Here is a 22,940-nt window from a genome sequence, read left to right on the forward strand (position 1 = left end):
ACCTTGGGTGTGTCCTCTAAATTCCCCATTTGTGGTTATAACGTCAACTCCACTCTCCACCATAATGAGCTGTCAGTGTCAATGCTGATGCCTCCTGGAGTCTGGGGTGAACCAACGGAGACCCCAACCTGGTCTTTAGATTACGCTCAGGAGCTAGAGTGTCTGGGGCTAAGATGGAGAGAAGGAGCCAGCTGAGGGCTCTTGTCCTTGGCTCCCAAGATCAATGGAAGGACAGGAAAGTGTGGTGAGGCTTTGAAATCTTTTGAGGGGTGGCCACCAGAATGGAGGACCCAGGCACCAAATCTATGTTAAGAGAAGAATAGCTGAAGAAACCAGGGGTGGAGAAAGTAGTGGTAGTGCTATAAGGATTAAATGTGTCTTATTTATAAAGTGTTCAGAACTGGCAATAAATGCTTCCACTTGTTATATGGAATCAATAAACATGGTAGCCTTTGGAGATGCGTATCAGGATTTGAAGCCTGTAAACGGTGGCTTTGTAGCCTTAGGCTATGCCACTGCTATCACTTGGAAGTAAAGAAAAAGATGACATCAAATGACTGCACAAAAGGAAGATGGTACTTATTTAGCTTTTCACACAAAAAGTAGAAGTCTGAGCTTTCTTTCCTTATGAATATGACCCATCTTGACATTTAAAAAAAAAATCCATGAGGGATAACACATGGGTCTTTTGGAAGGATGGTTAGCATGTCATGAGCCATCCTATCAAGTCAGATTGCTAATTTTCCTCTCCTGAGTGGAATTTGGAATGGAAAATTTCCACCAACTCTCATCCCCAATGCAGACATTTCTAAAGGGGAAAAAAGTAGGTCAGTTGACCTACTTTATTCTTAAGTTCTTGCTTAAGCTGTTCCGGCTAAGAAATAAAGGAATCTTTTTCCTTCTTTTTTTGTAAAAATTGTGCACTGGCTATATGGTCTCAAAAAAAAAAAAAAAAAAAAAAAAAAAGAAGACAAAGAAGAGATAAATTATTTTTTTGCTTTAGGAAAGTGTGGATTGCAATGATGTTCCCAAGAGTTTACTCTTTCCTTTCAGCTGTCTATAGGTCTGTGTTTTTGATTTCAGACTGTGTCTTGTCAACCTAACACTTTGAGTTTGGGTATTTTGTTGAGATCTTTGTTTTCTGATGCACAGCTGTGGGTAACTAAAAGGTGTGGGAAGGGACAGGGGTTGAGGGACCTGGATGACCTGGATGTGAAAGGATTGTTTTTTTTTTTTTCAATCTGGATTTTAAAAAGGCACAGAAGAGTTCCCATTGTGGTTCAGCAGAAACAAATCTGACTAGGAACTAGGTTTCGGGTTCAATCCCTGGCCTTGCTCAGTGGCTTAAGGGTCCGGCGTTGCCCTGAGCTGTGGTGTAGGTTGCCGACATGGCTCGGATCTGGCTTTGCTGTGGCTGTGGTGTAGGCCGGCAGCTGTAGCTCTGATTAAACCCCTGGCCTGGGAACCTCAATATGCTGCTGGCTCAGCCCTAAAAAGCAAAATAAAATAAAATGAAATAAAAAGGCACAGAGTCACAGTAAACTGTGATCTCTGTTGCTGTAATAATTTAATATACTTCTGATGGTCCCATCATATTTCTGGTGGTTACAAGAGATTCCTCCTACATTGTTAACTCTGGGAAGTTTCTGTCTAACCCAGGAAACTGCCTTTAGGTTTTCTTTGCTCCGGGCCTATGGTCTAGTTTTCCACCAGCCCCCAGCCTCAAGCTTGGCCCTTGGCCTCACATTTTCATGATGATAGGCATGGGGTTGAGAATTAAGTCTTGCGGTGGTGGGCACAGCCACTGTCTTCAAATCACGCATGTTCTCAAGGTCAGAGGCCTTCAAGAAATGGAGCATTTTGCAACAATCACAAGGTGCTGACTTTGGTTCTTTTTCACAGTTAGTTGTCCTGAGGTGGCATAAACTCCCTCCAGAAGCCGTGAACACCCATTGCTGGGATGTATAAACAGGTGTAAACAGTGAAACAGTGGCCCTTCAGTGTCGACAGTGAAAGAGTGGATCATTCAGTCTAATGGGGATTAGATTATACGACTCTTCTCTCCACACTTTCCCTCTGTGAGCTGCTTTTTCTCTGCTTCTCTGAGAAACAAATATGGCAGCTTTGATATTTGCTAGAGAATAAAGTCCAGTCACTACAGTAGTTGAGAAACTTTCCAGAAATGACTTATGTGATACTTATGCTTAATCATTAAACGTTTATCAGACTTAAAGTACCTCCTGTTTAGTAATTAAGTCCTTTATAGATTCACATGTCAGAGTCGTTTGCTTGCAGCTTTCATTTAAAATGGTGATGCTGCTTTGGGGTGTTTCGATTCACACTCTCTCTCGCCAGCCCCCCGGGAGTGCACAAGGCAGGGCGTGTCCGTGCTCTGAAATGTGACCTCCTAGAAACACTTCCTGCAGGGGATCAAGATGGTTTGCGTGGCTTGCAATTAATGTGTGTTTTCTCCTGTAATCATCACAAACACACACTGTCCGCCTCCTGCAGACAATGAGGCATCACCAACATTTGTGCAGTCACGTTTCAAGCTTATTTAAGAGAACAAAGAAAATGCTATTTACTTTCTGTAATTTCTCTGATCACATGAAGTTATCACCAAGAACTTCCCCTCTAGGTAGCAGGGAAAAAATAAACTTTGGTCCAGTTTGTTTAACTTCATTCTATTTGATGGGGTAGTCATCAGTTAACTGGGTCCTTTAGGGCTGCTGCTGTGCAGTTGTGCAGACTTCATTTTGTGTGAGGGTGTGCAGCTGAGGGGATGAGAGAGGCCAAGATCTGTGTCCTTGCTCTGCTTCCCATCCCTGTCCCCTGTATGGAGCTGTGTCCACCTGGAGGTGCACAGAGGCACCACGTGGACTGGTGGCTTCCTTGGGCAGGGGGCATCTGGCCTGGTACCTTTCCTCAGGTGTGTGCTGGTCTGTATCTACCAGGTGTGGTTGGTTGGCCTCACCTGTGGGGTCACACTGACTTTTATGTTTGAACTGGAAATTTAGTGACCATCTACTTTGTGCTAGCTTTGTGTCCAGTAAACATTGAACGTCCAGTATTTCATTTACTCCTTATGTAACTCTCTGGAAGAGGTAATAGTACTAGCAGTTAGGTTCACAGTGCTTGCATGCCAGCCTCTCTTATAAGCCCTTCACATATATTAACCCCTTTAATCTATCTCACAATGCTGTGTGCCTGCTACTAGCATTAGCCCCATTTCACAGATGAGGAAGCTGTGGCACAGACAAGTGAGGCCACTTACCTGTGGTTCTCTGTTAGTAAGTGGGGAATTCAAACTCAGGTGGTCTGGCTCCTCAGTCCATGCTCTTATCTCTGATGTACTGTGGCCTTGCTCCTGTCTCACAGGTAGGGAACTAGGGTCCCTGAAGTTTAAGTGACTGCCTGGGTCATGCAGTGCTCAGTAGGTCAGTTCATTTCTAGTCCAGAGTGTCTCCTTGAGGATGAAGAGATGGCTGTCCTTCTAGGAGACATCCAGCTGTCTCTGGGCCATGGGGTCAGCTGCCATGCCTTATTCTTGGCTCCACCCTCCCATAGAACTCCTGAAGGATGCCATTCTGGTCTCTATATGTAATAAATGGGGTAAATGCAATAGATGGGGAAAAACAATGATTTGTCAGGGTTTGGGGCTACTGAATTGCCTGGGCAGGGGCTCTAGGGAAAGAGCTCCCTATCAGGCATTTAAATAATTTGTTGATTATTAATATTAAGCTTCTGTTGTATGCAAGACACTGTGCTAAGTACAGGGCATGTGGTGGTGAACAAAACTGTCAACTTCCCTACCCTTGTGGCACTACATTCACTTTCAATTAACAGGAAAAATTAAACTGATATACTCAAATGAGAATCATTGGTTCATACATATGACTGGAAAAACCCAAACATAGGGCCAGCTTAAGGCTTTGCTTGATCTGGGGAACTTCAGTTTTTAGCAGCTGGCCTCTCTCCATCTCTCAGCTTTATTGCTGTCCATGTTGGCTTTATTTTATTTTATTTATTTATTAAAAATTTTTTTTTGGAGTTTCCGTTGTGGCACAGTGGAAACAAATCTGACTGGGAAACATGAGGTTTTGGGTTCGATCCCTGGCCTCACTCAGTGGGTTAAGGATCCATGTTGCTGTGAGCTGTGATGTAGGTTGCAGATGTAGCTCAGCTCTGGCCTTGCTGTGGCTCTGGCATAGGCCGGCAGCAACAGTTCCAATTAGACCCCTAGCTTGGAAACCTCCATATGCCACAGGTGTGGCCCTAAAAAGACAAAAGAAAAAAAAAATTTTTGATCATGCCTATGGCATGCAGGAGTTCCTGGGCCAGGGCTTGAATCTGCACCACAACAGTGACAGTGCTGGATCTGTAACTGCTAGGCCACCAGGGAACTCTTCCATGTTGGTTTTATTTTCAAGCAATATATCAGCCTGTGGATGCATGCCTTCATTCTCCTAGGTTCAGATCCAATGAAGAGAGGGCGCACTTTTCTCTCAACAGTCCCAGTATTAGTCCCAATATTCTGTCTTGCTGGATCTGGTTTGGTCACATGCCCACTCCTGAACCAATCATCAAGGCCAGAGAGACAAGCTCTCTGATTGGCTAGGCATGAGTCACATGACCATCCCTGGAACAGGGAAGTGTCCATCCTGTTGCAACTGTATAGACTGAGTGAGAGGGTGTGGCTTCCCCCCAAAAAACTCACCATTCCCTTGCTGGAAGAAGCGCAGATGGTCCTGAGTGGGCAAGACCAGGAAAATGACTGTCATAGTGAAACTGACAGTCCAGTCAGTGAGACTGGCATGAATCAAATAATTTATACCTCCAGTTGAGGCTAGTACTACATGAGATCCTTGTGAAGCCAGTTTCAGAAGTTGTTTTGCTGGGTGGTTGCAACCCTGTCTGGAACAGTGTCGTTAGTGATTTGAATCTGGCATTACCAGCTTGGAGCAGGAGGTCATGGGCATGGAATGGTGCCTCTTGTTCATAATGTATCTGGAACCAAGAAGCGTGTCTAGTGAAACCCTTGTCTCAGCAGTTAACTGTGGCTAAATTTCATTTGCAGTTGTAAAAAATGAAGGCATTTGAACTCATTTATCACAATCTCTGTGGCTTTAGGATGCTTTGTTGAGAATAAAGAGCTTAATATTCCAGCCCCCTTAATGATATCATCTGGAAAGTATGGCAATAAGAAAGGAAAGTCACAAAAATGAATGAGAAATAGCTGAGCAGTAATGGAGGCGTTGTCAGCCAGTGAGGCGTAACTTTGGTGAAAGCGTTAAGAAATATGCATGTCAGATAAATTGAGACCCATAAAAAGTAAAACATTGTGTCTGGCCTGCCTGTATTTCTTTCTTTTCAGGGAGAAGCCCTAACAGAGGAATAAAAGGAGCTCCTTTGGTTCCTCAGGTTCAATTCTGAGCTAATGATTTCAGGGACTGGCATGGAGGTGGGGGAGGGGTTGGGAACTGAATCCTGGGTCGGCCTTAGGATATGCTAACATGTGGATTTATGGGTCCATCAGAGCAGAACATCCTTCGAAAGTACGTTTAAAGTGCCTTTCCTTTCCTGGGGCTGCCACCGATGGGCAGCGATGGAGTAAATATTTTGATAGCGAACGTGTAGTTGGTGGTGGTGTTTGAAGGCACCTGCATGAATCCAGGGAGGTGACGAGGGGGGGTGTCCTGAAGAACTCAGGGTGTCATGAAGAACTCTCGGATATTTGTGCTCCCAGTGCAGTAACAGAGAGGAATTGGGAGCAGTTGTTTCCACTTCGCAGGGGTTGCAAACTGCTGCCTATGATGTTAATGTGTGGGTGTTGGGAAGCTGGAAGCCAGACTGAACCTCTTTGCTATGCCAGGTGTTTTCTTCTGCCTTCCCTACCTTCTCACCTTCACCTGGTGTCACCATGGGGAAGGGGGTTGCTGCCCTGAAGGGCCTCTGTCCTCTAGCCTCAGCTCCGTCTTTTTGGCAGAGTCCCCGCAGGGGCTGTTCACCTTAGTTGAATTGCCCCTGACCTCCAGAGAAGCCTCGGGCACCTGCAGGACCTGTGCCCTGTTTCCCTGTGGTCCCCATCAGGGCCTCTATCTGTATGCTGGGCTTCTGCCTCAGTGTCCACATTGCAGCTCTGTTTGCTTCTGCAACTGATATGTGTGGCCTAGACAAAGGCCAGGCTGGGATTTTGCCTATCCTGACAACAGTGGCCACCGTGGTGACAGCAGCTATTGTTTTCCTGGCATTATTTCACTTAATATGGCCAATGACTTTAGTCGATGCTAATGTGAGTCCTTTTTACTGTTGAAGAGAGATCAGGCCTTAAGCAGCAGAGACCTGATTGAAAACTCAGATTTGTCTGGGTTAGTTCCTCTTTCGACATGGATGTCCTGAATCTCACAGCCCGTGGGGACAGGCCCGGCCCGGGAGACTGGGCTTAGTTTGCAGGTATGTGTGACAGCTCCCTGCTGTCCACATCATGCCACTTTGGGCACAGCCCCTGACAAAACCAGACCTCTTGAGCATTACTCCTTGAATTGTGGCCAGCCTTACAATTGGTCAGCCCTAAGCCCTGATCTTGGCCTCTCAGAATAGCGGTCCCTCATCAGACTTTGTGGCTGAATCCTCAGGGTTCATGCTGTGAACACAGCAAGAGTTGGTTACACCAGTCTACACCTTGCACACACTTTCCTCCAGGGCCTCCCGTGTGTAAGGCAAGACATGGGCTGTACTTGGGGACAAATGGCTGCCTACAGCTTCATAGGCATACAAGCCTTGTGCCTGTGGCTGACATTGGAAAGAGCGCTGCATCTTTTTCCCTGCTCTGCCACTTACTAGTTGGGAGACCTTGGGCAAGTAACTCAATCTCTTTTAGCCTAATTTTCTATTCTCTCCACTGGGGAGAATAAAAGCACCTACATCAAGAGATTATTATGAGGATTGAGTGAGCTAGAGTATAGAAAGCTCTCAACACAGTCATTGGCAAGGTGTCAGCATTTCCTAAGTGCTAGTTATGGGATTATAATTTTAAGTAATTAATGATTTATTCAACAATATTTTGAGCATGATAAGTTCCAGACATAAGGATATAGTAGGAAAAAAACAGACAAAAATCCTATTTATTTATTTATTTATTTATTTTTAAAGTATAGTTGATTTACAATGTTGTGGCAATTTTTGCTGTACAGCAAAGTGACCCAGTCATGCATATATATATATGTATATATATATACATTTCTTTTCTCATATTATCTTCCATCATGGTCTATCCCAAGAGACTGGTTATAGTTCCCTGTGGTATACAGTAGGACCTCATTGCTTATCCACTTCTCCCTGAATAAATGCAATAGTTTGCATCTAACCCCAAACTCTCAGTTCATAGATCTTTTATGTTTACAGAATTATGATAATTTTAATATAAAGTATTATGGAAGCCACTTTTCTTGCACGCATTATGTCATACTACTGTTTTTTTGTAACTTTTAAATAAAAGTTATCAGAGATTTATCTTTCAGGACTATCTCCACATCAGTGGTTCTCAAAGGGAGTGATTGTGCCACAGGGGATAGTTGACAATGTCTGGAGATATTTTTGTTGTCACAGCTGTGAGGTCCTATTGGCATCCAGTGGGTAGAGGTTAAGAATGTTACTAAACACCCTACAATGCACAGGGCAGCTCCCCGTGACAGATGCTCATGACTTTTACATCTTTGCCCCTCCTGGCTTGCAATTCTGTTTACTCTCTAGCTTAGTGAGTCTCTAGCCTGGCTACATATTGGAATTACCTGAGAAGATTTTAAATATTACTGAAGCTTGGTGTACCCAAAATGAATTATATAAGATTCTTGAAGTGGGCCATGGCTGAGTACCATGCACTAGAGACTCAAGATAGCCCACATAGACATTTAAAGTTTATCAGTGACCCCCTTTTCCCCCTTGGTGATAACTTCCCCATCTCCAAAGGGCAATGACTAGTTTGTTAAAAATTTTATTGAAGTAGAGTTGATTTACAATGTAGTGTTAATTTCTGCTGTGTAGCAGAATGAATTAGCCATACATATAAACATATCCATTCCCATATAGGTTATCACAGAACATTGAATAGATAGATTTCTCTGTGCTTTATAGCAGGTCCCCAATGATCATCCATTCCATAGACAATAGTGTGCATATGCCAATCTCAAACCCCCAGTCCCTCCCTCCACCTCCTTCCCCTTCGGTAACTATAAGTTTGTCTGAAGTCTTTGAGTCTGTTTTGTAAATAAGTTCATTTGTATCATTTAAAAAAATTCCACATGTAAGTGATATTACATGATAATTGTCTTTGACTTACTTCACTTAATATGATAATTTCTTGGTCCATCTATATTGCTGAAAATGGCATTATTTCATCCTTTTTTTATGGGTGAGAAATATTCCATTGCATATATGTACCACATCTTTATCCCTTCCTCTGTCAGTGGGCAATTGGGTTGCTTCCATGTCTTGGCTATTGTAAATAGTGATGCAACGTACACTGGTGTACATGTATCTTTTCGAGTTATGGTTTTTTCTGGATAGATGGCCAGGAGCAGGATTGCTGGATCATATGGTGGTTCTGTTTTTAGTTTTTTTTTAGGAAACTCCACACTGTTTTCCACACTAATTTATAGTGTAGGAGGGCTCCACTTTCTCCTCACCCTCTCCAGCATTTATTGATTGTAGACTTTCTTGATGATGGCCATTCTGACTAGTGTGAGGTAATACTTCATTGTAGTTTTGATTTGCATTTCTCTAATAATTAGTGATGTTGAGACTAATTTTGAATGAATGTTGTAGTAGTGACATGTAGGGAGCTGCAGAGGAACCCCATTAAATATTTTAATACTAAACATAGAACATACACAATGTATGCACATATATATATGAAGGCATAAAGAAAACTTGGGGTGTGGAAATGGCACCAATCCTTGGAAGCCCCTGTGTGCTTCTCACCAGTGTAGCCCTCTTCTTCCACCAGCTACGATCCCTATCCGGAGTATTTTGTTCATCTTTTCATGTGTTGTTTATATATTGATCTCTAAACACTAGAGTGTTTAGCTTTGTGAGTTTTTCAATTTAATATAAATGGAACTATAGTATATTTTTGAGTAATTAGCTTGTTTCACACTTCATTGAAAAAAAGTTTTTTTTTTTTTGTTTCTTTACCCACTTCTGTTGTTTGGAGCTTACATCACTCTCAATGCCTATCTTTTAGTGGTTAATGTAGATGATTTAATGTGCATATTTAATATATTCTAAAGTTAATATAGATCTTTGCCCTTTTCCTAACAGAATTTTTAACTCCACTCATCCTATGCTCAAGTGATAAGATGTTGTCTAGTATTAGAGTTTGATCTTTTTTAAACCCTCAAAGTATCCATTATTATATTTATTTTGTAAGTCAGTATATATTTTTGAATTGACCTGCAGTAGCCCATGCTCATCATTCCTCTGTTGAGGATTATATTTCTTCTAATTGAAGTATATCCTCTAGAACTTCCTTAGTAGTCAACTCTCAAATTTTTTTCTCTGAAGATGTCTATTTTTTCCTTCACTTTTTTTTTTTTTTTAAATGGCTGTACCTGTGGCATATCGAAGTTCTTGGGCTAGGGGTTGAATTGGAGCTGCAGCTAGGGCCTATGCTACAGACTCGGCAGTGCCAGATTTTTGCTACATCTGTGACCTATACCACAGCTTGTGGCAATGCTGGATCCGTAACTCCCTGAGCCAGGCCAGGTATCTACAGCTTCGCAGAGACAATGCCAGGTCCTTAACCTGCTGAGCCACAATAGGAACTCTGGTTTTTCCCTTCACTATTATGTTTTTTTCAACACCCTAAAAATATTATCCCATCGTCATCTGGCTTCTGTTGTTGCAACTGAGAAGTCAATCATCAGTTTAACTGCTTATTCTTTACAGGTTATCTGCCTTTTTTCTCTGGTTGACAAAATGAGATATCGAGTAGCTTTGTGCCGTTTTCATGACTACGTGTCTGATTAATTCTTAACATTCATTCTTGAAATATCCCCTCCTCTTCATTCTCCTCTCTCTTTTTTTGGATTCATATTATACATGTGTTAGACCTTACATTACATTCTCCATGTCTCTTAATCTCCCGAATCTTAGATTAAATTTATGTTACATTTATATAAATGTCCTATGGATGTGTCGTTCTTGGTCTTCACTGTGACTCTTCACTCACTATCCCTCTCGCCTTTCACCTCATCATTGCTCCTTTCTGCTCACACAGCATCTACCCAGTCTTCAAGGCCGACTTCTCGCCCCCTTAATTGCCTCTATAAATCCTGCCCTGACTTCTATAGGCCTCATTAATCTCCTCCTTCTTGTGTCTTTCACAGCACTTACCGTTCTCTCTATGAGCTAACATGGTGTAGAGCAAAGAGCACTGGACTTGGAGTCCAAGGACCTGAGTTCAAATTCTAGCTCCACCACTTAATAGCTCTGTGACTTTGGGTCACTTCTCTTGCTGACCTTCAGTGTCCTCAGCGATGAACTGATGATGGTAGGGTTGTCAGGAAGACTAAATGAGATGGGGGCTATAGAGTCCTCAGAGAGAGCCTAGTGCTGGTTCTGATACAAGGCTTCTCATGTGACCTTTGGGGTGTCCTGTTGCCTCTCTGCCTCAGAATGGAAGTGGTTTCTGGCAGACTATCTTGCAGACTGCTTTCCTTTACCTGACCTTCTGTTTTAATCTTTCTGTTCTTCCTTTTTTTCTTTTTTTTGATTTTTATGGCCATATCTGTGGCATGGAAGTTTCCTGGCTATAGTTGCCGGCCTATCTGTAGCACCTTGGGATCTGAGCTGCATCTGCAACCTACAGGACAGCTCATGGCAATGCCAGATCCTTAACCCACAGATCAAGGTGAGGGATCGAAATTGCATCCTCATGGATGCTAGTGAGGCTTGTTACTGCTGAGGCACAATGGGAACTTCCATGTTTTAACCTCTATATTCTCAGTCTAACTGGCACATCCATCTCTGGGTTCCAGAGCTGAGTGGGTGCCTCCTGGAACCCATATCCTATGCCTTTATCACCATCGGTTATAGTGACTCCCCCCATGTAAAAACATTCTGCCAGTCCTGATTTCTGCCCAAGAATCAGAGATTCTGGAAGGCAGGGATAGTTTCTCATTCAGTACTGACTCCCAGGTGCCCAGCTCCTAGAGAGTTCTTAATAAATATTTATTGAAGGGAAGAAGGAAAACAAAACAAAGGAAGGCGGGAGAGAAAATGTTCCTGGAAATACAGGAAAAACTATGATTTTTATTGGCTCAGAATTGGCTCAGAAAGGCTCTGTAGCTGCATTCTTCAATAATCATTCTAGAGCAATTGTATCATCTAGTATCCCTCAGCAGAAAATCCTGGTCATTAGCAGAGCTAGAAAGTTTCCACAATGCTGACATTGTGCTCAGTCTCCAGCCAGAAGGGGTGAGGTGAGCCCCACCCCCTTTCCTCAGCTGTGAGGTTGTAGAGTATTTCAAAGAACTGATGTGGTATGGGATGGGATGCCACATGCTTAATGCTAATCCCCAGTACACTTGGCTTTGAGGTGATCTGAGGGAGAGAGATGGAAAGCACAGTGAGTGGAGCAGGAGAACATAACAGTCTCTCCTCCTAAGCACCCTACACTCCCCCCAGACACCAATGAATTCTCTTGGGAGGTCTGGTTTTCTTTGAAATTGTCTTTGCCATCTGAATTATGAGACTGTAAAATGTTTAATCTTGAGCCAAATTACAACTTTGATTCCTAGGTAGATACCAAAGAAAGGACAGAGTTCACAGATGCTTACTGTTTGAGATACCTGGAGTGTCTCCCAGGAATGACTGAAGCCGGAGGTCAGGGACTCAAGTGGTCCCCTTCAGAGGAAGTCACCCTCAGCAGCCTCCGTTGGAGAGGACTGGGTGTGCAGGGTGTGTACTGGTCACATTGCCTGGCAGTACTATGACCACGACTGCTACCAGTACACGGCAACATCCCACACTAGCCTGTGTGCGGTGTACTCAGTGTATCCGGTGCAAATGAGTTACATTGTATTAGATGGTCCTTACATTCTCAGGCACCATGATAAGCACATTCATGTATTAACGAGGTGAATTTCCAAACCTTCGTATGATATAGGTGCTATCATCAGTACCATGTAATAGATGAGGACATGGAGCTGGATTTCAGAGGGGCTTAAGTAACCTGCCCAAGGCCACTTATTGATAAGGCCCTGAGCTGCGATTTTAGTCCATGTGCATGATCACTGCTCCAAACAAGTCCCCAACATCCCAGTCACTTGGAGTACAAAGATGAGGTTTCCATGTGTGTCTGAGGGGTCCAGATCTTCCAGGAAGCAGAACCTCAAGGACTTTATTGGAGGAAATGCCCGTGAAAGATAAAGGACAGGTGGGGAGAGTCTTCTGAACATGGTGCTGAGAGAAGGAAGGACGGACAACTGGGAAGAAGAGCCTAATAGGGGAGCACAGCTCAGAGAGCATCTTGGTGGGGCTCATGGGAAGCCCTCCAGCAAAGACTGCTGACTAGAGGAGTCCCACCTTGGGTAGGCATGGTGGCTCTGGTACCCCTGTGCTCAGTCAGAGTACCCCTTACCCTAATCAGGCACATAGGACCCCCAGTGCTGGAGGCAGTATGAGGAAAGCATGCCTCACGGTGGATCCTGAAGGGGCAGCAGCTGGAGGCTGTCAGCTCATGATGCTGCTCCTTGAAGCCAGGTCTCTGTGGAGGGGAGCCTGAGCAGAACACTTCCACGGCCGCCACAGGCTCTGTCCTTGAGCTGTTCCCAGCCGGTTTACTAATATACTGTAGAGTTTGGGTAGGAGGTTATGAAAGCCCCAAAGTGGGATGTTCCAGCAGCTTCTGGGGATAAAAATGATTTCCTGATAAGGGTGAGCAGGTTATATACCAAATAAAGGGACGCCAAGGGGGCTGGGTTGGGGTAGGATGGATTAAAATGCAGAAACATGAGCTTAGCCATTGTGGCCCAGAGAGGCACCCTCTTCTAGTTCAGCCACATAGAGGGACACCTTTTTCCAACCTGTGCAAAGGTAGAGTGTAAGCACCTTGTACTTCTTGGGTGAAAAGAGGAATCCTTCAATGAGGGCTCAGGGTCAGCTGAGACAAAGCAGGCTGGACATGAGGATGGGGCTTCTGCACAAGAGAGCAGCTTGCAGCAAACACATGAATGCTTCAGTGATGAACCTGGAGAGGGGGTGGGAGTGGGGTGGAGGCAGGGTGTCCATTGTTCCTGAGCCTCACTCTGCTGGAGGTCAGTGGGAGGCCATTCAAGGGCTTTGGATGGTGGAGAGGCATGTCATGTCATTTTGGTGTTACTGGTCACTTTTGCATAGTAAAGCCAAGTCACATTCAAGTTTGTTCAGTCTCCCACTCATTGTAATACCCCACTTCCCTCCAACTCCCTAGTCTAGGCTGGGCTTCAGCTTGAGGTGCTTGGAGTTGGGACAGCAGTGACACCTTCTTCCTCTCAGACCTTGGCTCAGCCTGTCTCCCTTTACTTAATGCCCTGCCCTTTAGGGTCTAGGTCCTCTGGTACTGGCACAGGGGGGTGGGTGAGGGCAGTGCTAAGTCTTTGGACAGATCATAGGCATACCCTTTGGGTCAGTCCTGTTTTGGCTGTCTCTGCTTCTCTGGCTGAAGCCACCAAGGCCCTCCAGGGGCATCCTCCCTCCTGCATGGGATGTATGTGTGATTCTTTGGGTGCCCTGTGGGAGTGCTTCCCACCTCCTTTCTCCCTCTCTCTCCCTGGTTCTCTGCTTGTACAGCCTGGTTGGGGAGAGGGTGGCTGGCTTGATTGCCTCTTGATCAGTCCTGTGCAAGGAGGAAAGAGGTGGCCCCTCTTTGTATTGACAGTCTTTAAGAGGGGGACATGTGACAGTGTGGTTTATTCTATGTCCTCTCCTTTGGGCACTAGGAAGTCCTGCCATGCTTCCCATTAAGTAGGAGAGGCATGAAGAGGGAGTGTCCCTACAGTGAAGTGTGACAATGGCAGGGGGGAAGTCACAGTGTATGGTGCCTTCAGGGTCATGGCGATGAGCATCCCAGCTACCTTCTACCCTCTACCCTCTGCCATGTGGGTAAATAATCCTGTTGAGTGTATGCAAACAGTAAACAAGCAGGTGTATACAAAGACACTGTGTTGCAATTTACCTATCCCTCAAATAAGAGATGAGAGCAATAGCCTGTGTCCGCAGCTCTTCTCAGTTTATTATGAAATGATTGTACCTTCTTCATCTCACCTTGAAAGTCTTAATGTGCCTTTGAAGGTTAAGACTGTCACTTAAGTGTCAAAGGACATTGGGAAAGTTGAGGTCTTGTCTGAGGGTCCCACTGGCGGGTGAGGGCAGGGTTGGGCAGGTCATCTAGTTCTCCTGACTCCCCCTCCTCTTCTCACCACCCTGCCCTCCAAAGCCTGACCCACCAGACACATAGGTCACTCCCTAGAGGACACGGGCTCTGTAAGAGCCTTTTGGGGGGTTGACACCAATCTGCCAACACCTCCAAGCCCAGACCTGACTCTCAAAGGGGTGAAACCACTTTGCATGGGACTGCAGAACCTGAGAACATTTTGCTTTTTGAGCTAAAGTGGAGCCTAATTACATGCCCCTATTAAGAAATTGTTTGCCTGGTGTCCACAGGTAGATGGAGGAAGTTTTTTTCCACTTCTTAGGAGGAAATACTGTTTTTAGGTGCTTACTCATGGATACTGGAGAGATAGCTGAGGTAGTAATTGTATGTCATTCTGGTCTGGTCATTAAAGCAGGACTCTTAAGGCTCTCCACAGGGCAATGCTTGTCGACTAGTATTTGTAATCAATAGATGCTATAATTCCCACTCATTACTAATTCTTTGCTTACCCAATTAATCCAAATTAGTGTGGCTTAATTTGGAGGAAAGTGTGCTAAATTGGGGTCCTCGTAGAAACTGCCCCCAGGCTCATGGCTGGTTGCTCTGGGCAAGGTGTCTGCTCAGTGGAATGAGGCAATGCTGGACAGCTCCTGAGGCCCCTCCCTTCTTTCCACCTTTACCAGAGGCTGAGGGGCAGGGATGAGCTGGGGAGTGTGGCTTGAGGGGTTGCCGAATCTGCTAACTTTTTCGTTTCTTTTGTTTAGGCCTCATCCATGGCACGTGGAAGTTCCTAGGCTAAGGGTCTCGTCCGAGCTGCAGCCACCACAGCCACAGCAAGGCCAGATCTAAGCTGCGTCTGTGACCTACGCTACAGCTCACAGCAACTCTAGATCCTTAACCCACTGAGCAGGGCCAGGGATTGAACCCGCATCCTCATGGATACTAGCTGAGTTCCTTACCGCTGAGCCACAATGGGAACTCCTTTTCTTTTCTTTTATAAACCAGGAATTATCAGCCGAGAAGATGCAGAAGATCTCCTTGAGAATATGGCAGAGGGTGCGTTTCTGGTCCGAGTCAGTGAGAAAATCTGGGGTTACACTCTCTCCTATCGCCTGCAGAAAGGCTTCAAGCATTTTCTTGTGGATGCCTCTGGGGATTTTTACAGCTTCCTGGGAGTGGACCCCAATCGCCATGCAACACTCACGGATCTCATTGATTTCCACAAGGTATCCCTCTTAGGGGTGCTGGTTGGGGGGGTGAAAAAAACTTGAGCTACAGGGAGAGCCAGCCCGTAGGCTTTCAAAGAGATGGAGCTGGAGAGTGAGCAGGCGGCCCCAGAAGGTGCTTAGGGTCACAGGGATCTGGACCATCCAATTGGAAGAGACCAGAGGTTTGTCAAGACCAGGCTTTAGGGCTGCTGCTCTTTTCTAGCTGACACTGTACTTATTATTACTATTATTATTTTTGGATGTGCCTGCAGCATGTGGAAGTTCCTGGGTCAGGGATGGAACCTGCACCACAGCAGTGAACTGAGCCACAATAGTTACAGCACGGGATCCTTAGCCCACTGCACCACAGGGAAACTCCCTGACCCTGTACTCATGCAGGCACCTCCAGCCCTGGCCCCTGGGCCTCTTCCCACCTTGAGTACCTGAGTGCTCCTTACTGTCAACACTTAAGGGTTGTTAACCTGCCTTCTGTCCAAGCCCACGTCTCCCTCCCAGCTCATTCCTGGGATGTCCCCCTTGAGGACATTCTGAGGAGGCTGCTGACTGCTTTGTAGAGTTGGCTGGAGCTGAGAAGGTAACCTTGTGGTTAGAGAAGCTTTCCTATAGTACAGTTACAATGCCTCTTGTTCCAACTAAAGCTTTACCAGTTAGTATGTGTGAGCTACAGGGAGAGCCAGCCAAGTAGCTCAGGCAAGTAGCTCAGGCAAGTAGCTTAGTCTTACTGGGCATTAGCTTCCTAACCAGGCAAATGGATGTAAATAATACTTAGCTCAGATCCTGTGAGTCTGAAATGGGGGAATGTACATAACACCTCCTGTACCTTGAAGTGGTATGCACGGTCTTGTTTGCCACAACTCTTTTTGTTATTTGTTTCCCTGCTGAGAACCTCACATTGAGAAAGATGTTGCCTTCCAAACAGCATATATAGAGAGAAACAAATTCTGTGTTAATGTGGCTATTGGCATCAGTAGTAACTGTGAGAAAGCTCTCAGAAGTGGAGCTTCGTGACCCAGAAGGGGAGGGCCCTGGGATTTGGCGAGACAGAGTTGTGACTGCTCAGGATACCCCCATTTCCCTCAGCTTCACAGGTGTAGAAATGTTTACAGAATTACTTGATCATCTCACTGGGCTTTTGCTATAATAGAGACTCTTTGGATTTGTGTTACTTTTTCTTCATAGAGGCTCAGGGCTCTAGGACAGCGCTTCACCTGAACTTAAAATTAAAGCACATAGAAAAACACCCAGTTAGGAAGTTCCCATTATGGCTCAGTGGTAATGAGCCTGACTAGTATCCATGAGGTTGTGGGTTCGATCCCTAGCCTCACTCAGATCTGGCATTGCTATGAGCTGTGGTATAGGTTGAAGAATGCTCAGGTCTGGTGTTGCTGTGGCTGTGGTATAGGCCGGCAGTTGTAGCTCTGATTCAATCCCTAGCCAGGGAACATCCATATGCTGCAGGTGGCCTTAAAAAAAAGCAAGCAAGCAAACAAACAAACAAACCCCCCCCCCAAAAAAAAAAACAAAAACACCCAGTTACAAATACTTAGACACTGGGAGGAGGGGACTTCCCAGAAAACTGGCTTAACCAGGATCAAAGCAGATTTCTACTTGCATTGGGAAGAGCCTTCTACTAACTACAGGAAAAGGAAGGAGGGGGTGTGGATATTAGCACCTTCTCTGTCAAGCATTGGTGCCTGTTGTTCTCATTCACTCTTCTCCATGGTGCTGGGAGGGAGGAGTATTAGTCCCATTTCACAGATCAGGAAATCAAGGTCAGGGAGTTTAAGTAATTTGTCTAAGATTTCATGGATGGTACCAGCTAGATCCAGGAGATAAGCCTCAAGCTATCTGCCTCTAAAGCTCATGCTTTTTCCTTTAAACACACATGGTTTTATGTCTCTGTCCAGTATAAGCTGTTCTGAGCAGTGATGGTCCCCTGGTCCCAGGGAGGGTGAATGTCCATCACTCAGAGATGCTATGGACAGGCTCCTGCATAGAAAGGCTAGGCTATGTCTTCAAAGGTCTTTGTTCTGTCCCAAACTAGGGTTTGAAGCTGCCAACTTAGCTTATAACACTAAAGAGACACCCTGTCTATGCCCCTGTGAAGACTGGGTGGCTAACTTTTATAAATTAAAAATTTAATTACACAACTAATTGATGATCACATTTCTAAGAAAAATATAATACAAAGTGAAAGCCTTGCACATTTCAAGTCCCCATTTTTATCCTCCACCTTGAATTATCAGTCTGCTGTATACCTGTCCAGGTATTTCCTAGGTATTAATGTAGAAATTTATGTACATGAATTTTTTTTATGTACATAATGAAATGTATCTACATGGTATTGTCATTTGTCACACATATTGGATAATCCTTTACCAAGAACTCAGCAATTTGATTTTTTCAACGTGCTTAATATATCATAGAATGTATTTTTTGAAAGTATGGTCCCTGAAATCAGGCTGCCAAATTTACATCCCTGGTTCTTACTGCATGTCACTTGGGGCAACTACTCAAATTTGGGACCTTCGTTTCCTCCTCGGTAAGATAGGTTTAATAACAGCACTCAATAATGGCTCTCAGGGTCACTGGGAGGTTTCAATGAGTTATCACTGTGTGAAGCACTAAAATAATATACCTGACATTTGTAAGTTATCGGGATATGCTGGCTGTTATTGAAATATGTCTCTGGGATCTTTTCATGTCCAGACATCCACTGCATCCTTGGTATGGACGTATCTCACAGTTTCATTCTCCATCCTCCTTTTGCTGGTCACTTACATAATTTCCAGGTTTTCAGCATCGCAAACACTGCTGCAGAGGTTTGCTTGCATGTGTCACTTTGTGCACATGTACAAGCCTTTCTCTAGGATGGATTCCCTCAAACTGGAATGGCTGGATCTTCTAAGACTATGTACATTTTACTTGGAAAAGATCTGCCAGATTGCCCTCCAAAAATGTAGGGCCAATTCGAGCTTCTTCCAAAACTATGAGGCTATTTTTCCACACTGCTGCCAATACTGGGGATTCTCAGTCACTTTCATTTTTTTTTTTTTTTTTTTCCCCATCAGAGGGGCAGACACTGCATCTCACTGTTGTTTAGCTTGCATTCCTCTGATTACCACTGATGCTGAGGATCTTTTCATATGTTTAATGCCCACTTGGACTTTTTCTGTGAATTGTCTGCTTTCTTATTTATGTGTCAATTCTTCTGGTGACTAAATTGCTCTTTAGTAATGTCCATTCTGCTCTCAGGTCTCCTATTGAAAACATTTTTAACTTAAATGGACATCCCTTTCATTTCCAAGTTCTTCCGCTGGTTCTTTTATTTTCTAACAGTCCATTCTTGCTTCATGGATGATTTATCTTCATACTCCACTGAGGAGATTAATACGCAGCTCTTTCTGTTTGTTTTATAAACCTGATATTTTCTTGGAAGTCATTTCTGTTGTTGAGTTTGGCATCATTCTTTCATAGTTATGACTTTCCTTAAATGTTTTAGGCTTTGAGGGAATCTTTGAACTTTGAACTTCCTGTAGAGCCATCTGTGGATCCAGTCCCTGTTTCCCAAATCCAGTCTCTTCCTGCTGTGACAGTTGGAGCAGCTTATCTTTTGGGCATGGGAGTGTCTAAACTTTTTAGCTCTCTTTGGCCTCCCAGGGAACTGCATGCCTCTGCCCACTTCCTGACTGGTTAGAGGCACAGATCACTGCCACATGGGATCCCCCACCTGTCCTGCTGATACTTGCTCTGGCCTCTGCCCCACGTTCACTTATCTGACAATCTCAACCTGTGTTGCTTTTGATTTTTAAGCATTCTTCAACATTTTGGCTTTGTTGAATGAACTTCCTTCTTATTTTCCCATGCTTTTATGGATTTTTTTTTTCATTTTCCTTTCTTTTTTTTTTTGGTTGCGCCCATGGCATGTAGAAGTTCCCAGGACAGGGATTGAACTTGCGCCTCAGCAGCAACCTATGTCATGGCTGTAGCAATGCCAGATCCTTAACCTACTGCACCACAGTGAGAACTCATGGGTTTATTTCTTTTGAAAACCAATTCCCCCCGCCCCCCATCATTTCTATAAATTTGAATGAGGAGGCAGATATATATTCTTAGTCTTTCTATCTTGAACTGCTCTCTCTGGTGGATATTTATTTCCATTTTTTTTTTTGATATGTGAATTTTCCTTTTTTTTTTTTTTCCTTTTAGGAGGAAATTATCACTGTTTCAGGGGGAGAGTTGCTGCAGGAACCCTGTGGACAGAGGGACAGCCCGCCAGACTACCATCTCTTGTTTGAATGATTCCCCCTCTCATCAGTTGGACTCCCCTGGGCATCCTTTTTTTGAACTCAAGAACTTCTCAGCTCAAGGCCTAATGGCCTTTTGGAAGATCCACCACCATCCAGAGGGACAAATAGATTAGTATATTTCAAAGGATATGAAATATATGGTGTATGTGCTGGTGGTTCCTGAGCCAGTGCCCAGGACAGAAATTGCTAATAGCTGATGCAATTCTTTCCCGAAAAATTTAGATATGGCCTCAGAAGATGAAGCCTTTTAGTCATAGCTGCCCTAAACTGAGCCCCTAGAGTACAGGGATCATGTTTTAATAATCCAAATAATTCCAGTGCCGAACTCCGAATTTAACATAGGGCAGACATTCAATACATGTTTGTTGAATGAATGCACTGCTTCTAAAAGTTTTCCGACACCAGTCAGCAATGATTTCTAGGAAGTTATTTTCTACCTATCATTGTATATAAAGTCATGGAGATTAGAGAAGAAATATTGTAAAGGATTTATATAGAAGGCACGGATACTGAATTTTAAATGATATTCACGATCACTCTCGTTGATATTATCATTGGAATTACCTAAGGCTTCTGAGCTCCAGCTTCCAGAATGGATGACTGATACTGCCCTGCCTTTGTATTTACCTCTTCTTCTGCCATCCCTCCTCTGTCTTGGAATCATCTCTTGGCCCTGGTTTTGCAATACTGAGGCAGTGGTTCCATGTATCCCTACAGATGTGCCTGAACCCCAGGGGGAATTATAAATCCAAGAATTGTTTGTAGACATCCAAAACGGCCTTTGCTTTCCAGTACTGGCCCTCCTTATGTGGGCTACTCAGATGATTACCTCTCTCTGCCAAGTCCTTTTGATTTTGATTCTACTGTCCTTTTAGACTGAATATGTTCTTCATATTAACAAGAAGTAAGCCCTCGGTAACTTTCAGTGATGGTGTCTATTTGTGCATACCCTTGTTTCACATTTATGGAGATCTATATGGCATGTTCCCATGGGACACTGTTCTAGGCTCTAGAATCAAGCAGACCTGGGCTCAAATCTCACCCTGAAACTGACTAGTATTATGCTGGCAGCATTGTATTTGGTGGGATTAAAAGATTGAATGGACTCTGTGGCCATCAGTGAACTGGTTACCTCACTTGGTAGTTGTATCACATCTCTTATGCTCTCTTTCACCCTTTGCCTCACCTGTTCCTCAGTTCACTTTGGCCACTTGTTTCACCCCAGTCCCCACGACTGAAACCAGTTCTGCATGGACTCTGCTCTTTCTCACCATGTTGATCAGCTTCACATGAGCAGCAGCCAGTGATGCTTTCCTGTGGGGGGGGCTTTGGGTCTCTTCCTGTTGAGGTGTTAGGACACCGCACAGCCAAGGAGAGCTGGGAGGCTAACTCCCCATGTAGGGGACCTTTCATCAATGGGAGACAGAGGCTGGTAGGCTAGTTCTCCTTCTGAAGGGACTGTTCTGAGAGGCAGTTCTTTATAGAAGAAGTCTCTGCCTCTTTGAAGACAGTCCTGCAAGACCGAGCACCTAGTCACAATGAATGTCAGTACCACGCCCTCCAGTGTGTTCTTCCTGCTTCTCTGCCTCACTCTCCTTTTGCTCTTTCCTGTTTGCCTGGGACTGTGCTCCTGTGTGAAGCAGCAGCACATAACATCGCTGTGGGCTCAGCCTTCTGGGGAAGGCAGGGTAAGGACCCACCATACAGACATGTTCAGTAATAGCAAATTTGCATCCTGACTCCATGGCTTCCCTCCCATCTACCTGCCTCACAGGCCCCTGAATGGATACAAAGTGATGGAGGGAACTTGCTTTTTGAACTGTAAAGTGCTTTCAAACCTGATGATGATGATGATTAAAATTACCTTTTTTTTTTTTCCTATTAGAGCTATCAAGAGTTTTGGCTGCTACTTACTATCTATGTGATTTTCTTCATGTCATTTAACCTCACTAAAGTTCAGTAGATCTGAGAAGAGAAGTTTCTGTGTGGCCATCCCTGGGCTTTTTGGCAGGTCAGTTAAATGATGAACACAAAAGCTCTGTCAGATGGAAGGTACTGCTGATGACAACCACTTTAACATCAACAACAACTTCCTGCCTAGCAGGGACGTGTCAGGGGGATAGGATGTGAAGATTTTCAAGGTGTTGAAAGAAACTAACAAGAAGAAACTTCTTGTTTCAAAGCAGCTTTGAAAGCCGATCAAGGTGGGCTGAGAACCTGATTCCCCAAGCTGTTGTTCCTGTCACCCCTAATTAATATGTGAGAGACAACAGCTGAGTTTTCCATGCCTAACACATTTATTTCCTTTTATTTAGGGCCAGCACTTTCTGCACGTCTCATAGATTTTAGGTTTTACCTGGCCTTAAAATAAATTCCTTGTAAGTTGTCCTGCAAATGAAATTACTGTCTGGAAAACTGCAGTCTCATCTTGAGAGTTTTATTATGCTAATAAATGTCAGGATTCTCCAATAAAGGAATTGCTTTTTTTTTTTTCCTGAGCCCTACAAATATAATGAAAAACAGTCAGCCAGCTATAAGACTCAACAGAGGAAAAATTTACAGTCTAGAACTAGAAAGAGAAGTAGTAAAAAAAAAAAAAACCAACCCCACTGTGCAACTTAATGGAAGATACATTTCAGGGAATGAAGGGGTAACCTGGGGTGTAGGCTGGGGGGATCCCCATGTGGTGCAGTTGGAGCTGCACACTTGGAGGTGGGGAGATATCTGAGGAGCCTGGGCTGCAAGGGGCTGCTGGGAGGGGATCCTTGGAAGGACGAGGACAGGAACACCTGAGTTCTTGGGGGAGGGGGTACCCCCTTCTGTAACCCTGAAATCCTCAATGATCCTCAGGATAAATCCGGAGGCAGAAAGACCTTTGTTTTGTGACCCTAGGCAAGTATCGCCAATTCTCTGGGCCACAGCTTCTTCACAATGCCTATCTCAGAGTATGGCTGGGAAAGTAACATGAAATTTTGAGCTAATAACAAC

At 44.4% G+C, this 22,940-nt stretch overlaps 1 protein-coding gene across 2 annotated transcripts in view; it reads left to right on the top strand.

Annotated features, from left to right (window-relative positions):
- Window positions 1-22,550, top strand: part of SH2D4B (SH2 domain containing 4B) — an 89,193-nt gene extending 66,643 nt beyond the window's left edge. The window contains exons 7-8 of one of the 2 annotated variants that reach the window (XM_005671149.3): window positions 15,419-15,639; window positions 19,852-22,550. In XM_005671149.3, the coding sequence (XP_005671206.1) occupies window positions 15,419-15,639; window positions 19,852-19,944 (314 nt within the window). In that variant the 3' untranslated portion in view covers window positions 19,945-22,550. The remainder of the gene's footprint in view (window positions 1-15,418; window positions 15,640-19,851) is intronic. The other variant, XM_021072860.1, reaches the window with a different exon arrangement.

Source organism: Sus scrofa, chromosome 14, assembly GCF_000003025.6.
Source record: "Sus scrofa isolate TJ Tabasco breed Duroc chromosome 14, Sscrofa11.1, whole genome shotgun sequence".
Lineage (NCBI taxonomy): Eukaryota > Metazoa > Chordata > Mammalia > Artiodactyla > Suidae > Sus > Sus scrofa.